Raw genomic sequence first — 18,022 nt, forward strand, 5'->3', positions numbered from 1 at the left:
TTAATTTCCATCTGCCACTTTTTACTCCAATTCAAAAACTGTTCAAGAGAGTCATTTAGTAAGGCATGGTCATCTACCGAGTTGATTTCGTTGTACAAAACGCAATCATCTGCATAGAGGCGAATTTTAACTTGAAGACCATTTGCAACGTCATTAATATAAAGTAAAAACAAAAGAGGACCTAAAACTGATCCCTGTGGGACACCGGAACTAACTGAGACATTGCTAGAATGAACATCCCTGTATGAAACAAACTGTGATCTATTTTTTAGGTAATCTTCGATCCAATTAACTAATGACGTATTATTTAATATCGCTTGTAATTTCTGAAGAAGCTTATGATGTGGTACCTTGTCAAAAGCCTTAGAATAATCTACAAAGATGGCATCAAGTTGTACTCTTTTATCTAAAGCTAAAGCTATGTCGTGAGTGAATTCAAGAAGTTGGGTTGAGGTGGAGTAACCACGACGAAAACCATGCTGTTGAGGGCAAAGAATAAAATTAGTCTCGAGGTACTCAGATATCTGTTTATAGACAATATGTTCCAAAAGTTTGCATGAAGACGATGTGAGCGAAATGGGTCTGTAGTTTGTGACCACCTGTTTGTTGCCTGACTTGAACAAGGGGATAATTTTAGCCGACTTCCATGACTGAGGCACTGTTGCAGTAGAAATAGATTTTTTGAAAATGACAGATAGGTATTTTGAACTCCAAAGTGAATAACGGCGAAGAAAAGAATTTGGAATTCCATCAGGGCCAGGGCTTTTCTTACAGTCAAGTTTCATTAGTAGATTGAGGACACCAGAAACACTAATCTCTAAATCAGATAAAGGTGGGTATATACCTTCAAAGAAAAACTCTGAATCATTGCCGTTGTCACGACTGAATACAGATTTAAAATAATCATTGAAACAGTTCGCTATCTTTGTCGGCTCACTTACAGATTCACCTTCAATAGTAAAACTCTGTGATACACTACATCTTGGAATAATAGATCTCCAAAATTTGGCAGGATTTGATTTCATAAATTCAGACAAAGTTACATTAAAATATTTGGTTTTAGCTGTTAACATCTTTTCTTTCAAGGTTGTTTTCAGATATTCAAACGAGGTATGAACAACTGATTCTGTGTTATCTTTTATTGAACGACGTCTCCTCTTCGTTTGCCGCATCAACTGCAGCACCTCTCTCGTAATCCAGGGGTGCGCAGGGTTCTTTTTCTTTCTAGTAACAGGTACAAATTTGTTGATGCATTTTTCTATAAGGGAGTTGAAATATCTAAGCAACGTATTGACATCAGCGTCTAGACTTATGGCACAAAAATCATCAAAATAAAAACTAAGTTCATCAATAATTGACACATCGTCAGCTCTGTTGAAATCAAGGAACGTGACGAATTCAGGGTTCGAACGCTTGACACGAATGTTAAGGCTGACAAGGACAGCTTTGTGATCAGAAATTCCCTCGACCACCTCGCAGTCATAACCTAGGTTTGCGATACTATGGGTTAGAAAAACAAGATCAAGAACAGAATTATCTCTGGTGCACGTTTTGACAACCTGATCTAGGTCGAATGACACAGCTATATCTACTAGAGCATCACAAATGGCCCTGTCGCGACAGCCAACCACTAGCGTTTCCCAGTTTATATCGGGTGCATTAAAATCGCCCAGCAAGATAAGCTTGAAATTCGCCAGATTGTATTTGTGAATGTAGTCATATATATCAAAGATCGTTTGCAGGCCCGAACTAGGAGCGCGATAAACCGCTCCGATAACAAGAACGAACTTATCAAGCTGCACCTTACACCATAAAGACTCTGTGTTAGGTAAACAGGGAAGAACCGAAAAACTAATACCAGATTTAAAAAAAAGCGCGACACCACCACCTCTAGAAGACCTATCGCATCGTACCACGTTGTAATTAGGAGGTGTAAATTCGCAATCAAGAATGCCATCGTGTAACCAGGTTTCCGTAACACACATCACGTGCGGTGAATAAGAAGCTGCAATGCACGAGAACTCTGTAAATTTAGGGACAAGGCTCCGAGCATTAATGTTTAATACAGACAATGGTTTATTCGGTAACTGTCAGTTCGATCCGGTGGCAAGAACCGGAGGAGGAACTTTTATCAGCGTTCTATTTGTTGAATCCCACGAGTATCGGTCGTTGTCAACAAGAGCGTAGTCGTAACGTAGACGGACCTTTGCGCCATTTCTTCGGAATTCGGCAGTACTAAGCCAGAGTTGTTTTCGAATGTCTCTAATACGAGGTGAAAAATCCTCGTTAATAAATATCCGTGTGCCTTTAAGTTTGGAAACATTTTTGAGTATCCGCATTTTGTCACGGAAGTCCATCAATTTAAAAATTATAGGTCGTATTTTACCTTGTGCGGGGATACCAATACGATGACAGCGTTCTATGGCATCGCAAGTCACAGACAGTTTTCTGGTCAACAGTTCAGTTACACTATCCAGTAGTGATGCAGGGGTTTCGTTAACAGGCTCTTCTAGACCATACACGACCAAGTTGTTTCTGCGAGAACGGTTTTCCAAATCATCATTCTTATCTGTAAGTTGACAGACAGCTGTTTCGAGAGCGGCACTCTTTCTTTCTAGACACTGCAACCGTCGGGCGATATCAGATATCTGGGACGAGCCAGCTTCGATTGCAACAAGTCGAGATTTGTAGGCGGCAAACTTAGCATCCAGAGCCTCTTGTCTGTTTTTGATAGAAGTAACGTCCGCAGCAATTTGTGTTTGGCCAGTTAGTAATTGCTGAAGGAGAGCTAGCGTCTCGGGGCCAGGGTTAGATTCAATATCGCCACTACACAACAGGATAGATGAACATATCCTAAACCATGACAATATATCAGAACAAATGCCAACCAGTGGGCCCGGTAGCAGCAAAAGAAAGCGATCATCGGACTTAAAACCGTCTGGCAAAGAAACAAACTCTACCTGTAGGGTGAGACAGAAGAAACTCAGTGGCATATTCGTCTCGCTGCCACCAAGCCCACTGAAGAGAAGAGACTGCGTCGATGGCTTTATGGCATCTGTAGCGGAAGTAGGTGTCGCTGCGGTGCTTCCGTAGAGGGTCCAATCCAGTGTTGCTAGATGAAGTGCAGGCCGGTCGTCAAAAGGTGTCGAATCATCACACGATGACGGGGGTTCAGGAACCAGAAAGCGGGAACTGGCGAACCCGTGCGGCAACAAATCCGCGGTGACGCGGCATACGGAAGCCGGGGGTGACCAGACCGTTCCGAAGACAGCGATCTGTAGGGTGAGACAGAAGAAACTCAGTGGCATATTCGTCTCGCTGCCACCAAGCCCACTGAAGAGAAGAGACTGCGTCGATGGCTTTATGGCATCTGTAGCGGAAGTAGGTGTCGCTGCGGTGCTTCCGTAGAGGGTCCAATCCAGTGTTGCTAGATGAAGTGCAGGCCGGTCGTCAAAAGGTGTCGAATCATCACACGATGACGGGGGTTCAGGAACCAGAAAGCGGGAACTGGCGAACCCGTGCGGCAACAAATCCGCGGTGACGCGGCATACGGAAGCCGGGGGTGACCAGACCGTTCCGAAGACAGCGATCTGTAGGGTGAGACAGAAGAAACTCAGTGGCATATTCGTCTCGCTGCCACCAAGCCCACTCTCGTCATATAAGTGTGGCAATGACCTCGTCTTGAGCCTGCATTCGTATTCGACCGTCCTGAAGCCTCTCTAGGTCTGTTCGTCCAACCGTGGATCCCGAAAGTGCTTTGGATAATGGTCCCTACCGAGTTGGATTAGGTCAGTGTCTCGTGAGTGTTCGACTTCACAGCTGACAGCTGGAGCGGGCGAGTTGCCGATCGTGTGGACTTTTCTCGTCATATAAGTGTGGCAATGACCTCGTCTTGAGCCTGCATTCGTATCCGACCGTCCTGAAGCCTCTCTAGATTTGTTCGTCCAACCGTGGATCCCGAAAGTGCTTTGGTTAATGGTCCCTACCGAGTTGGATTAGGTCAGTGTCTCGTGAGTGTTCGACTTCACAGCTGACAGCTGGAGCGGGCGAGTTGCCGATCGTGTGGACTTTTCTCGTCATATAGGTGTGGCAATGACCTCATCTTGAGCCTGCATTCGTATCCGACCGTCCTGAAGCCTCTCTAGATCTGTTCGTCTAACCGTGGATCCCGAAAGTGTTTTGGATAATGGTCCCTACCGAGTTGGATTAGGTCAGTGTCTCGTGAGTGTTCGACTTCACAGCTGACAGCTGGAGCGGGCGAGTTGCCGATTGTGTGGACTTTTCTCGTCATATAAGTGTGGCAATGACCTCGTCTTGAGCCTGCATTCGTATCCGACCGTCCTGAAGCCTCTCTAGATCTGTTCTTCTAACCGTGGATCCCGAAAGTGCTTTGGATAATGGTCCCTACCGAGTTGGATTAGGTCAGTGTCTCGTGAGTGTTCGACTTCACAGCTGACAGCTGGAGCGGGCGAGTTGCCGATCGTGTGGACTTTTCTCGTCATATAAGTGTGGCAATGACCTCGTCTTGAGCCTGCATTCGTATCCGACCGTCCTGAAGCCTCTCTAGATCTGTTCTTCTAACCGTGGATCCCGAAAGTGCTTTGGATAATGGTCCCTACCGAGTTGGATTAGGTCAGTGTCTCGTGAGTGTTCGACTTCACAGCTGACAGCTGGAGCGGGCGAGTTGCCGATCGTGTGGACTTTTCTCGTCATATAGGTGTGGCAATGACCTCATCTTGAGCCTGCATTCGTATCCGACCGTCCTGAAGCCTCTCTAGATCTGTTCGTCGAACCGTGGATCCCGAAAGTGCATTGGATAATGGTCCCTACCGAGTTGGATTAGGTCAGTGTCTCGTGAGTGTTCGACTTCACAGCTGACAGCTGGAGCGTGCGAGTTGCCGATCGTGTGGACTTTTCTCGTCATATAAGTGTGGCAATGACCTCGTCTTGAGCCTGCATTCGTATCCGACCGTCCTGAAGCCTCTCTAGATCTGTTCGTCCAACCATGGATCCCGAAAGTGCTTTGGATAATGGTCCCTACCGAGTTGGATTAGGTCAGTGTCTCGTGAGTGTTCGACTTCACAGCTGACAGCTGGAGCGGGCGAGTTGCCGATCGTGTGGACTTTTCTCGTCATATAAGTGTGGCAATGACCTCGTCTTGAGCCTGCATTCGTATCCGACCGTCCTGAAGCCTCTCTAGATCTGTTCGTCCAACCGTGGATCCCGAAAGTGCTTTGGATAATGGCCCCTACCGAGTTGGATTAGTTCAGTGTCTCGTGAGTGTTCGACTTCACAGCTGGAGCGGGCGAGTTGCCGATAGTGCGGACTTTTCTCGTCACATAAGTGAGGCAATGACCTCGTCTTGAGCCTGCATTCGTATCCGACCGTCCTGAAGCCTCTCTAGATCTGTTCGTCCAACCGTGGATCCCGAAAGTGCTTTGGATAATGGTCCCTACCGAGTTGGATTAGGTCAGTGTCTCGTGAGTGTTCGACTTCACAGCTGGAGCGGGCGAGTTGCCGATCGTGCGGACTTTTCTCGTCAAATAAGTGTGGCAATGACCTCGTCTTGAGCCTGCATTCGTATCCGACCGTCCTGAAGCCTCTCTAGATTTGTTCGTCCAACCGTGGATCCCGAAAGTGCTTTGGTTAATGGTCCCTACCGAGTTGGATTAGGTCAGTGTCTCGTGAGTGTTCGACTTTACAGCTGACAGCTGGAGCGGGCGAGTTGCCGATCGTGTGGACGTTTCTCGTCATATAGGTGTGGCAATGACCTCATCTTGAGCCTGCATTCGTATCCGACCGTCCTGAAGCCTCTCTAGATCTGTTCGTCTAACCGTGGATCCCGAAAGTGTTTTGGATAATGGTCCCTACCGAGTTGGATTAGGTCAGTGTCTCGTGAGTGTTCGACTTCACAGCTGACAGCTGGAGCGGGCGAGTTGCCGATTGTGTGGACTTTTCTCGTCATATAAGTGTGGCAATGACCTCGTCTTGAGCCTGCATTCGTATCCGACCGTCCTGAAGCCTCTCTAGATCTGTTCTTCTAACCGTGGATCCCGAAAGTGCTTTGGATAATGGTCCCTACCGAGTTGGATTAGGTCAGTGTCTCGTGAGTGTTCGACTTCACAGCTGACAGCTGGAGCGGGCGAGTTGCCGATCGTGTGGACTTTTCTCGTCATATAAGTGTGGCAATGACCTCGTCTTGAGCCTGCATTCGTATCCGACCGTCCTGAAGCCTCTCTAGATCTGTTCTTCTAACCGTGGATCCCGAAAGTGCTTTGGATAATGGTCCCTACCGAGTTGGATTAGGTCAGTGTCTCGTGAGTGTTCGACTTCACAGCTGACAGCTGGAGCGGGCGAGTTGCCGATCGTGTGGACTTTTCTCGTCATATAGGTGTGGCAATGACCTCATCTTGAGCCTGCATTCGTATCCGACCGTCCTGAAGCCTCTCTAGATCTGTTCGTCGAACCGTGGATCCCGAAAGTGCATTGGATAATGGTCCCTACCGAGTTGGATTAGGTCAGTGTCTCGTGAGTGTTCGACTTCACAGCTGACAGCTGGAGCGTGCGAGTTGCCGATCGTGTGGACTTTTCTCGTCATATAAGTGTGGCAATGACCTCGTCTTGAGCCTGCATTCGTATCCGACCGTCCTGAAGCCTCTCTAGATCTGTTCGTCCAACCATGGATCCCGAAAGTGCTTTGGATAATGGTCCCTACCGAGTTGGATTAGGTCAGTGTCTCGTGAGTGTTCGACTTCACAGCTGACAGCTGGAGCGGGCGAGTTGCCGATCGTGTGGACTTTTCTCGTCATATAAGTGTGGCAATGACCTCGTCTTGAGCCTGCATTCGTATCCGACCGTCCTGAAGCCTCTCTAGATCTGTTCGTCCAACCGTGGATCCCGAAAGTGCTTTGGATAATGGTCCCTACCGAGTTGGATTAGTTCAGTGTCTCGTGAGTGTTCGACTTCACAGCTGGAGCGGGCGAGTTGCCGATAGTGCGGACTTTTCTCGTCACATAAGTGAGGCAATGACCTCGTCTTGAGCCTGCATTCGTATCCGACCGTCCTGAAGCCTCTCTAGATCTGTTCGTCCAACCGTGGATCCCGAAAGTGCTTTGGATAATGGTCCCTACCGAGTTGGATTAGGTCAGTGTCTCGTGAGTGTTCGACTTCACAGCTGGAGCGGGCGAGTTGCCGATCGTGCGGACTTTTCTCGTCAAATAAGTGTGGCAATGACCTCGTCTTGAGCCTGCATTCGTATCCGACCGTCCTGAAGCCTCTCTTGATCTGTTCGTCCAACCGTGGATCCCGAAAGTGCTTTGGATAATGGTCCCTACCGAGTTGGATTAGGTCAGTGTCTCGTGAGTGTTCGACTTCACAGCTGACAGCTGGAGCGGGCGAGTTGCCGATCGTGCGGACTTTTCTCGTCACATAAGTGAGGCAATGACCTCGTCTTGAGCCTGCATTCATATCCGACCGTCCTGAAGCCTCTCTTGATCTGTTCGTCCAACCGTGGATCCCGAAAGTGCTTTGGATAATGGTCCCTACCGAGTTGGATTAGGTCAGTGTCTCGTGAGTGTTCGACTTCACAGCTGACAGCTGGAGCGGGCGAGTTGCCGATCGTGCGGACTTTTCTCGTCATATAAGTGTGGCAATGACCTCGTCTTGAGCCTGCAGTCGTATCCGACCGTCCTGAAGCCTCTCTAGATCGGTTCGTCCAACCATGGATCCCGAAAGTGCTTTGGATAATGGTCCCTACCGAGTTGGATTAGGTCAGTGTCTCGTGAGTGTTCGACTTCACAGCTGACAGCTGGAGCGTGCGAGTTGCCGATCGTGTGGACTTTTCTCGTCATATAAGTGTGGCAATGACCTCGTCTTGAGCCTGCATTCGTATCCGACCGTCCTGAAGCCTCTCTAGATCTGTTCGTCCAACCATGGATCCCGAAAGTGCTTTGGATAATGGTCCCTACCGAGTTGGATTAGGTCAGTGTCTCGTGAGTGTTCGACTTCACAGCTGACAGCTGGAGCGGGCGAGTTGCCGATCGTGTGCACTTTTCTCGTCATATAAGTGTGGCAATGACCTCGTCTTGAGCCTGCATTCGTATCCGACCGTCCTGAAGCCTCTCTAGATCTGTTCGTCCAACCGTGGATCCCGAAAGTGCTTTAAATAATGGTCCCTACCGAGTTCGATTAGGTCAGTGTCTCGTGAGTGTTCGACTTCACAGCTGACAGCTGGAGCGGGCGAGTTGCCGATCGTGCGGACTTTTCTCGTCATATAAGTGTGGCAATGACCTCGTCTTGAGCCTGCATTCGTATCCGACCGTCCTGAAGCCTCTCTAGATCTCTTCGTCCAACCGTGGATCCCGAAAGTGCTTTGGATAATGGTCCCTACCGAGTTGGATTAGGTCAGTGTCTCGTGTGTGTTCGGCTTCACAGCTGACAGCTGGAGCGGGCGAGTTGCCGATCGTGTGGACTTTTCTCGTCATATAAGTGTGGCAATGACCTCGTCTTGAGCCTGCATTCGTATCCGACCGTCCTGAAGCCTCTCTAGATTTGTTCGTCCAACCGTGGATCCCGAAAGTGCTTTGGATAATGGTCCCTACCGAGTTGGATTAGGTCAGTGTCTCGTGAGTGTTCGACTTCACAGCTGACAGCTGGAGCGGGCGAGTTGCCGATCGTGTGGACTTTTCTCGTCATATAAGTGTGGCAATGACCTCGTCTTGAGCCTGCATTCGTATCCGACCGTCCTGAAGCCTCTCTAGATCTGTTCGTCCAACCGTGGATCCCGAAAGTGCTTTGGATAATGGTCCCTACCGAGTTGGATTAGGTCAGTGTCTCGTGAGTGTTCGACTTCACAGATGACAGCTGGAGCGGGCGAGTTGCCGATCGTGTGGACTTTTCTCGTCATATAAGTTTGGCAATGACCTCGTCTTGAGCCTGCATTCGTATCCGACCGTCCTGAAGCCTCTCTAGATCTGTTCGTCTAATCGTGGATCCCGAAAGTGCTTTGGATAATGGTCCCTACCGTGTTGGATTAGGTCAGTGTCTCGTGAGTGTTCGACTTCACAGCTGACAGCTGGAGCGGGCGAGTTGCCGATCGTGTGGACTTTTCTCTTCATATAAGTGTGGCAATGACCTCGTCTTGAGCCTGCATTCGTATCCGACCGTCCTGAAGCCGCTCTAGATCTGTTCGTCCAACCGTGGATCCCGAAGGTGCTTTGGATAATGGTCCCTACCGAGATGAATTAGGTCAGTGTCTCGTGAGTGTTCGACTTCACAGCTGGAGCGGGCGAGTTGCCGATCGTGCGGACTTTTCTCGTCACATAAGTGAGGCAATGACCTCGTTTTGAGCCTGCATTCGTATCCGACCGTCCTGAAGTCGCTCTAGATCTGTTCGTCCAACCGTGGGTCCCGAAAGTGCATTGGATAATGGTCCCTACCGAGTTGGATTAGGTCAGTGTCTCGTGAGCGTTCGACTTCACAGCTGGAGCGGGCGAGTGGCCGATCGTGTGGACTTTTCTCGTCACATAAGTGTGGCAATGACCTCGTTTTGAGCCTGCATTCGTATCCGACCGTCCTGAAGTCGCTCTAGATCTGTTCGTCCAACCGTGGGTCCCGAAAGTGCATTGGATAATGGTCCCTACCGAGATGAAATAGGTCAGTGTCTCGTGAGTGTTCGACTTCACAGCTGGAGCGGGCGAGTGGCCAATCGTGTGGACTTTTCTCGTCACATAAGTGTGGCAATGACCTCGTTTTGAGCCTGCATTCGTATCCGACCGTCCTGAAGCCGCTCTAGATCTGTGCGTCTTACCGTGGACTCCGAAAGTGCTTTGGATAATGGTCCCTACTGAGTTGGATTAGGGCAGTGTCTCGTGAGTGTTCGACTTCACAGCTGGAGCGGGCGAGTTGCCGATCGTGTGGACTTTTCTCGTCACATAAGTGTGGCGATGACCTCGTTTTGAGCCTGCATTCGTATCCGACCGTCCTGAAGCCGCTCTAGATCTGTTCGTCCAACCGTGGATCACGAAAGTGCTTTGGATAATGGTCCCTACCGAGTTGGATTAGGTAAGTGTCTCGTGAGTGTTCGACTTAACAGCTGGAGCGGGCAAGTTGCCGATCGTGTGGACTCTTCTCGTCATATAAGTGTGGCAATGATCTCATTTAGAGCCTGCATTCTTATCCGACCGACCTGAAGCCGCTCTAGATCTGTTCGTCCAAGCGTGGATCACGAAAGTGCTTTGGATAATGGTCCCTACCGAGTTGGATTAGGTCAGTGTCTCGTGAGTGTTCGACTTAACAGCTGGAGCGGGCAAGTTGCCGATCGTGTGGACTTTTCTCGTCATATAAGTGTGGCAATGATCTCATTTAGAGCCTGCATTCTTATCCGACCGACCTGAAGCCGCTCTAGATCTGTTCGTCCAACCGTGGATCACGAAAGTGCTTTGGGTAATGGTCCCTACCGAGTTGGATTAGGTGAGTGTCTCGTGAGTGTTCGACTTAACAGCTGGAGCGGGCAAGTTGCCGATCGTGTGGACTTTTCTCGTCATATAAGTGTGGCAATGATCTCATTTAGAGCCTGCATTCTTATCCGACCGACCTGAAGCCGCTCTAGATCTGTTCGTCCAACCGTGCGCCCCGAAAGTATTTTAGATAATCGTCCCTACCGAGTTGCATTAGGCTAGTGTTTCACGAGTGTTCGGTTTCACAGGAATTGCAAGTGGTTTTTAATCATCATTCAAAACCGCCAAATTGCAATTTTATTCTCTACGATTTGATATGATTGATTACTTTTAATATGTGCCCTTGGCTAGATTTTGGGAAGGTTTGGCCTACAGGCGCTAAAAACAATTTGGCGACTTTGAAAGCAAGATACTATTTTCTTTCTAATCGGGGAAGTCTTGATATGGTTGACACTTAGCTAGCACTTTTAAGCTGCCCGCAGTACTAGTAATAATAAAAATTGCTACGTATTTCTGTGCCTGCTGTAAAAACTCGCGACACCGCGGGCCTTTTGCTACGGGGCTACGCGGTGCCGCTACTTTTCCGAGCGTATAATAAATACTATTTTCGTTATTTTATTTTATAAAACCGTTATTAGAAATAAAAACTCCGTTTTCGTTTATTTTTCTTACTCCGTAAATTTATTAGAGTGTCTGTATCTCTTCTGTTATTCGTTCATACTAAAACAATCCAGGCTTAATTACGATTTTCGCTGCTTTTATACTCTTGGTCCAGCATCCTGGTGCAGACTTGGAAACTAGCGCTCGGTTTAAGCACCTAGTTCTCGAGTCAAGCGATTGATGGTCATTTCAGCAAAATATAATGAGGCAAAAATAATTCAAATCATACCCAGAGAGGAATGCGAAATAAGCGAATGCGAGATCAAAATCTCCATGAAAATACACAAGCCAAGGTCATGCTAAAAATGAACAAAATCAAAGTCACAATTTTATTTATTTCACAAAACTGCCAACCAAGTAAAAGGCCATGGCAGGAGCATTCACTACAAGTAGAAAACATGCCGAGTACATAACAAATGAGATCACATAATGAAAAAAGAAGATAAATGACACGGAGACATACCATACACAATCAAAATGCTTTCTTAATACTTCACAAATATGCAGGTCGCTTTACTGACAGGTGCAGTCAACGAAAAAATAGTCAGAGTGCAGGCGAGCTGGTGTTAGTTGAACATGATTGTAAACCTGAGACCTGGACAGAAAAGGGAACACACGAGAAGGCAGTAAAAAAGGAGGCAACGTCCCAAACTCAGCTGAGTTTGAGACGTTGCCTCCTTTTTTACTGCCTTCTGTTGTGTTCTCTTTTCTGCCCCAGTCTCAGGTTTACAATCATTTTCAGGTGCAGTCACTTTTATATATCATAAGATACTTCTTAAGCCCTTTCACCTTCTAATGTTGTTACTGGTGTGGTACACCTGTAGACGATAAATTGTACAAACCGCATGGAATTAAACATCGAGCTGCTTGATGAGACGGGTCTGCAGGTATCCGACTTCAGATGCATACTTAAAGGGTAACTGCAAAAAAAGTGTATTTGTAAATAGCCTAATTGGGACAAGCATGTCACGAAACAATTTTGCCCCCAAAAGAAAATTTTTTATTGCAATATTTACTGCACGAGACTGATTTTAGTTTGCGGCTATTTCGTCCGTTTTCAATCGCGCGCCACAAAGTTGGTATTTTACGTCGCGTTGTGGCTGCTATACGTCACGGAGTCGACGGAGTGACGTACAACAGCCACTCTGTGCGCGTCGAAAGAGCGGGAGTTTCAAATGTGGAAGAGTTGTGACTTGGATTATATTACGTCCTGCGGCGTAAATGGTGCTAGAAAAAAATTTGTTTTTTCGCGGAAGATTTGTTTTGTGACATGCTTGTCCGATATAGGCCGTTTAAAAAAACACTTTTTTTCTTTGCAGTTACCCTTTAAGATAAGGATGCACAAGTGTGTTATACGCTGCAAGTTTGGCTCACCTTGCATGCTAAAGAAGCTTTCAGCTTGTGCATTGCGTCTGACACCAACTTGAAGTCCTGTAGATGCCAATGAAGTGTGCATTCTACAGGCAAAAGCTACCCCACTTCCCCAGTACCACATTGAAACCATGGGAAACACAAGAAAGACGAGTCTTAAAAACTTTCTCGAGAATTCCTTTACTCCATGAAGTCCTCTTCATAGTAGACTTTTCGAGATACTTAAGTTGATCTGCAACGAGAAGGCGCTTAAGTCCAAGTTGTAAATTGGTCTCTTCACGTTGCAACTGATAGTCCTGTCATTGCGCCATATCAGTTATTTGGAGTTTTTTGTTAATCATCAGTACACCAGAGCAACTGGCATTTTGATGATACACCCTGACACCAAGTGTAAACAGTGTGCCTGAAAAAGGAAAAAAAAATAGATGATTGCTTTAGTCTTGTTAAGTGACTAACAGTGAGACAATAAGATCGGATGTAAGAAACAGTGTGTAACTGTCTGCACTCTGCCAGGAAATAAACAGCAGTCGCAAATGAAAACTCATCAGCTGTTGCTGCGGCAATCTCTCCAGGACAAGCTGCAGAAGCAAGGGCCTGTAGGGCGCTGCTCAGACCTTGCTCGGGCAGCCATGGGACGGCACAAACTTCTAGATTGAATAAATGAACAGAGACAACAGTCGTTGTAGGTGTGCCTCTGTCGACCTGGAAACAGTATCATTGTGCTAAACTCACCAGCAGCTTAAGGGGGGGGGGGGGGGGGGAGAGGGGGGTGTCGCCAAACCAGGCTGCTCTGGGGAAGCTGGTAAAGTTAGGTTCGGTACAGCACTGCTTGGAACTTGCTGGGGGGCCTCAGGAGGACACACTTGCCTAGAATCAACAAAGACGGCACTAGTGGTAGGTGAGCCTCAGTTGACCTGTAAAGAGTATCGGACTGCCAAACTCGCCAACAGTTGAGGTCACTGCGCAGATTGTCCCAAGGGAAAAGCTCCGCTTGGACCTTGCTGGGGGCCTTCGGGAGGACACACACTCCTAGAATGGACAGAAATGGCACTAGTGGTAGATAGGCCTCGGTCGACCACGAAACAGTATCGGACAGCCAAATTAAATAGCGGCTGCGGTTGCTGCAGCAGTGTGTCCTGGAAATGTTTCAGTACTGTGGGCACTACCTTGTGGCGTACTATTCAGGTTTTGCTGGGGGTACCTCGGGGACTTTAGAGAAGCAACCGAAACGAACAAATGGAACTGCATTTTGTAAAAGAGGCATCCGAAATTATTAGTTTGTGCATCGAATTTGTATCACAAAACTAATGCAACGTGTCTCAATGAAGAAAAAAATATATATTTTGTGAGATGTTTTACATATTGAAGAGATCGAACTTTAGTCGAGACTCGAGAGCACATCGTCTAACGCCACCTCAAACACCCGTTCCTGCAGATCCTAGGTTAGCCTACCAAAGACCTGCACGCGAAGCTTGCGCGCTGTCAAAGCTGCTGGCGCAAGTGTGGGGTTCATCTAAAATATTTTATTTGCTTGCGTTTTTCGTTTCAATAAGACTACGAGCGAAGGACACCCTATTGACGCTACGAGAGTGAACGCCCTTTGAGCGGGCTAAGCATACACGGTCGTCCAGTAAGAGCGTCGTCAGAGAAAACATACTCCTGCTTGTCGCACTGGCTGCGCTCGCACTTATATTGAAACGGAGTACAGATACAGCCCAATGCTCAGGTGCGCAGCTGCGGCAGCGTTGCAAGCTATCTGTGCGAAACAAAGAATGGTACGCGAGCACGTACGCAACACTTGACGAGGGCGCGTACTCCGCACGCACCCGTAATAGACCGATCTCACCAGCTAGTTTGAGTACGCCACCGCTGCCGACATGCATCGTGGGAGCTGCGCGCGCGACAACCCTGCTGGAGGTCTGCGCGAGCAGAGCACCAGGCGGCATGAGCTATCTCGTGGACTGGCGTCTGCCTCCTCTCCTACGAACTACGGTTATGACGGCGTCACGGATGCGTGGAACGCTTGAGAATGCATGGATTGGTGTTCCACGCGCCGCACGAGCTGGCCTCAGCAGTAGTACCTTTTCCAAAGCAAAAACCTAAAACAAATGGCATCTTGCACGCGCGTTCGTCAACGCTTTTTTTTGGTTATTTACTTGAATCTTTTAAGCGGGGTAGGCGTGCGCGTGTGGCGCGTGGAGCACCAATCCCTGCATTCTTCTTGATGCTTGGGTAATATAGGAAATGGTCAATTGGGATCCACGCCAATTCCACAACCACGAGCAGGAGCAGGACGTCTGAACGACTTAATGCCCCTACGTACAGTTGCGTTTGAGAGCGTTTCACTGCGTTGCGACTGCGAGAACGCAGGACAACCATACTTATTTTATCGCGTGCCCGGCAATTCCTTGAATTGGATTCTACGCTTCATATGAAGCACAGATGTGCCGGTGACTCGCTTTCGTTTCTCGACGCAACGCAGTCAAACGCTCTCAAACGCAACTGTGCGTAGGGGCCTTTACTTCCACGGCACGAGCGTCCGTGCACGCCAAGTTGGCAATGTTGTGCTCGCTATTACATCGCTCGCGTTTACGGTGGAATGGAATGCATAACGCACACTAAACAGCTGTCTTTTTGTATGCTAATGAGTATACAGACCACCTACCTCGCATACCTTTACGGCTCCCGTCGGGTTGAAACCTTTTCGACCGATTCGGTGAAGCAACATGTTCCTCCGAGGTTCATTTTCTGTTTCAGAAAGAACGCTCAAAATCTTTCCAGTCGACTTTTCTACGGGCGCAGCAGCCCGTCAGCTGCGGCGTAGCAACATATTGGGAAATTCATGACGACCGGAGGTCCAAAACCGAAAGCCAGATGTGACATGACGAGTGACCAATAGTGTGCGCGGCGGCTAGTTCAAAAAATGGCGCCACTTTTCGAAGGATAGAGGGAACAGCTCCACCCTTTATCATTTGTCTTTACTGTTGTCATCTTGAATTTTCAGACGCATGTTTTTGCGTGAAAACCAAATGGAAAAGGCTCTTTTTGCAGTAACTTTCATTGGAGTTTAATATAAATTGAGGGCGCGTGGTGTTTTCTAAAATCTTTAGTTTGCAAGGTTTTGCGACACAATTATTATTGTTTTTAAACCAACCATGCCTCAGCGGTGATTTCAGGTAGCGCGTTCCGACCTAGGTGCATGTTAGCTTCAGTAGTAATTAGCGGCGTGTCTGCTGGGGAGACGGGGGTGGCGCCTTCCAGCGTATCTGTTTCGGCGCCATAATGGCCGATTAAAGCTGAAATACAAGTCACGTGCAGTTCCTCGAGTGGCCGCTGCGGGAGAAATGGCGGCGTTGTGATCGTCATTAGCTCGGTTCTGGAGGACGGGTCGGTGCCACTTTTTTACAGCAGTCTCTATCGTTTAGTAGCGTTGAGGTGCGGCAGCAACAACGAACAGCAAATCAGACGACATAGTACCACGAAAAAAAACAGTTAAAATAACCCGACAATTCATTTTTTATTCCATTATGGGTCTACTCAATGTGTTTTATTAGTAAGGATGATAAAAGATATAAAAAAAGTTCGCGCCGCTTTTGAGTGGAAAAGATCGTCTGCTAAAGGCACCGGCTCTCGACGCCGTATGCTCGTTCGTTGGCGGCGTTCGTTGCGCCATCTCTTGTCTCCCGTGGGAAACGGCACCGCAATGTTTGAAAACCGGTGGCTTCGTTGCGTTTCCATAGGAGCTAAGTCTTTTTCTTTCTTTGCTTTTCGTGAGGTAAGTTCGCTCTTTGCAAATTTTACAAAAAGAAATGCACCATCTGTGGGCAACGCTTAACAAAGTCGTAGCACGGGTTAAGAAACCGAATTTTGCTGTCTATTTAAAGAGCATGGCCACAGCAAATGCCCCTTCGCAGTACGACCGCCCGGCGCCAGCCAGGAAGCCGCGCCCGCGACCACTACGAGCAATCGAGGGACCGGAACTGCGGTAACGATGAGTGGCCGCCAAGAGCCAGTCTAAAGGTCGAGCGGCGGAGCGAGCCACGGGAGGAACGGGAGGAAGGGTAGGAAGGTGGGAAGGGAGGCAACAGAAGGCACAAGCGGGCTGTTTGCACTGTTTTTGACTTTTAACCAGGAAACAGTTTGTATTCAAATTCATGAGTATGCTCCTACGGGTTTTGACTGGTTTATGGGGTATCACTTTTGAACATTTATATTCTTAGTTTTTGTTTAGTACATTTCATTGGGTTTGTCAAAAGTATGTCTTCGTCCCTAATATCAGTTCCCGAATAATATCCCTCCATTAACTGCGTCAAATGAAACTAGGAGCTCTGTTCATGACACCATGATTCGTTGGTGGATGACCGAGGCAAACTTCGTCAGACAACTGCGGCTGAAACTGAACAAGGTGTAGAGGACAAAGAAAAAGAAACGTGTAAATGCGGAACACCTATTTAAATGTGTATATCTGCTACCGTAATAAAAAAAAGTCGCATGAAAAGTAACTGGGGAAGTAATTGATTACTTTAGAGTAATTTTCGATTACTTTTTTGAGGCTGTGATTGTAATTGTAATCGGTTACTTTTTAGAGTGAAATAATCGTAATCGTAATCGGTTACTTTCTTCAGTAACGTGTACAAGTCTGAATCTATCGCTGATTGTTGAAATAAAAGAGATCTTCTAAATTATAGCCAAAAATGGCGACCATTTTCTTTAAATATTGTTTTCGGCCGAAAATGCCTAATACTGCGCAGTTATTGCCGATTCCGAAACGCCATTCGGGGAAAAACGGTTTGTATAACATATATATCATGATTGCGTTGGCGTAATAATACAGATATTCCGTGAACCGACCTTCTTTCAATATCATTTTCGGATCGACCGAAAATGCCTAATACTGCGCAGTTATTGACGATTCAGACACGATAGTTAAAGAAAAACGTGGTTCGTGTAAAATATAGATCAGGATTCGATCTCCGCGATATAAGTGGTATTCCGTCGACATCGGCAGTATCAAATTGGTAACGACACGATTTTCCTGATACAACCGAAATATCGGCAGTATTCGCACGACTTTCCCGACCCGATGCGAATATCGCGACAATACTGTGTGCTGCCTGGGTGATTTAATAACAAATCACTCTTTACTGGCTGACATTCCAAAGAGACTCACACAGCACGAGCGCTTATACTAGTTTCTGAAGAAAAGGACGTCAAAAAGTTGTTAAATGTCGACGTAAAGTACCACACTACTTGGACTGGCAGGAAAAATAGGTCTTAGGTTCTCTGGGGTGTGGTTGGGAAGGTGCAGAATTTCTTAGTGCTGTTGCTCATGTAAAAAAGTGTGTTAATCGTATAATTATAAAGTTTCAACTATGCTCAACGAATATAACAACCTTTTACACGGCTGAGACAAGTGGAACATTTTTGTTGACGTAGCCTCTATTTTCATATGCTCGCAGTGTATAGTAGGCTTATTTTAATTCTTCAGAATTCATATTACAGCACATGGACGTGCAGTTTACCGCACAGCGAGC

General features: G+C 47.4%; 1 protein-coding gene across 1 annotated transcript; it reads right to left on the bottom strand.

Annotated features, from left to right (window-relative positions):
* Window positions 1–937: 937 nt before the first annotated feature.
* On the bottom strand, window positions 938–2,303 carry LOC120848429. The gene is made up of 2 exons (XM_042290195.1): window positions 1,044–2,303; window positions 938–949 (listed from the first exon to the last, which is right to left on the bottom strand). The coding sequence occupies exons 1-2, from the start codon at window positions 1,983–1,985 to the stop codon at window positions 938–940; spliced, it is 954 nt and encodes a 317-aa protein (XP_042146129.1). The 5' UTR covers window positions 1,986–2,303.
* Between the last annotated feature and the right edge of the window lie 15,719 nt (window positions 2,304–18,022).

The sequence above is a fragment of the Ixodes scapularis genome, unplaced genomic scaffold (assembly GCF_016920785.2).
Source record: "Ixodes scapularis isolate PalLabHiFi unplaced genomic scaffold, ASM1692078v2 PGA_scaffold1__304_contigs__length_218370807, whole genome shotgun sequence".
Classification (NCBI taxonomy): domain Eukaryota; kingdom Metazoa; phylum Arthropoda; class Arachnida; order Ixodida; family Ixodidae; genus Ixodes; species Ixodes scapularis.

Coding starts and splice junctions, on each gene's coding strand:
- LOC120848429 (XM_042290195.1), bottom strand. CDS start 1,985: ATGTGTGTTACGGAAACCTGGTTACACGATGGCATTCTTGATTGCGAA.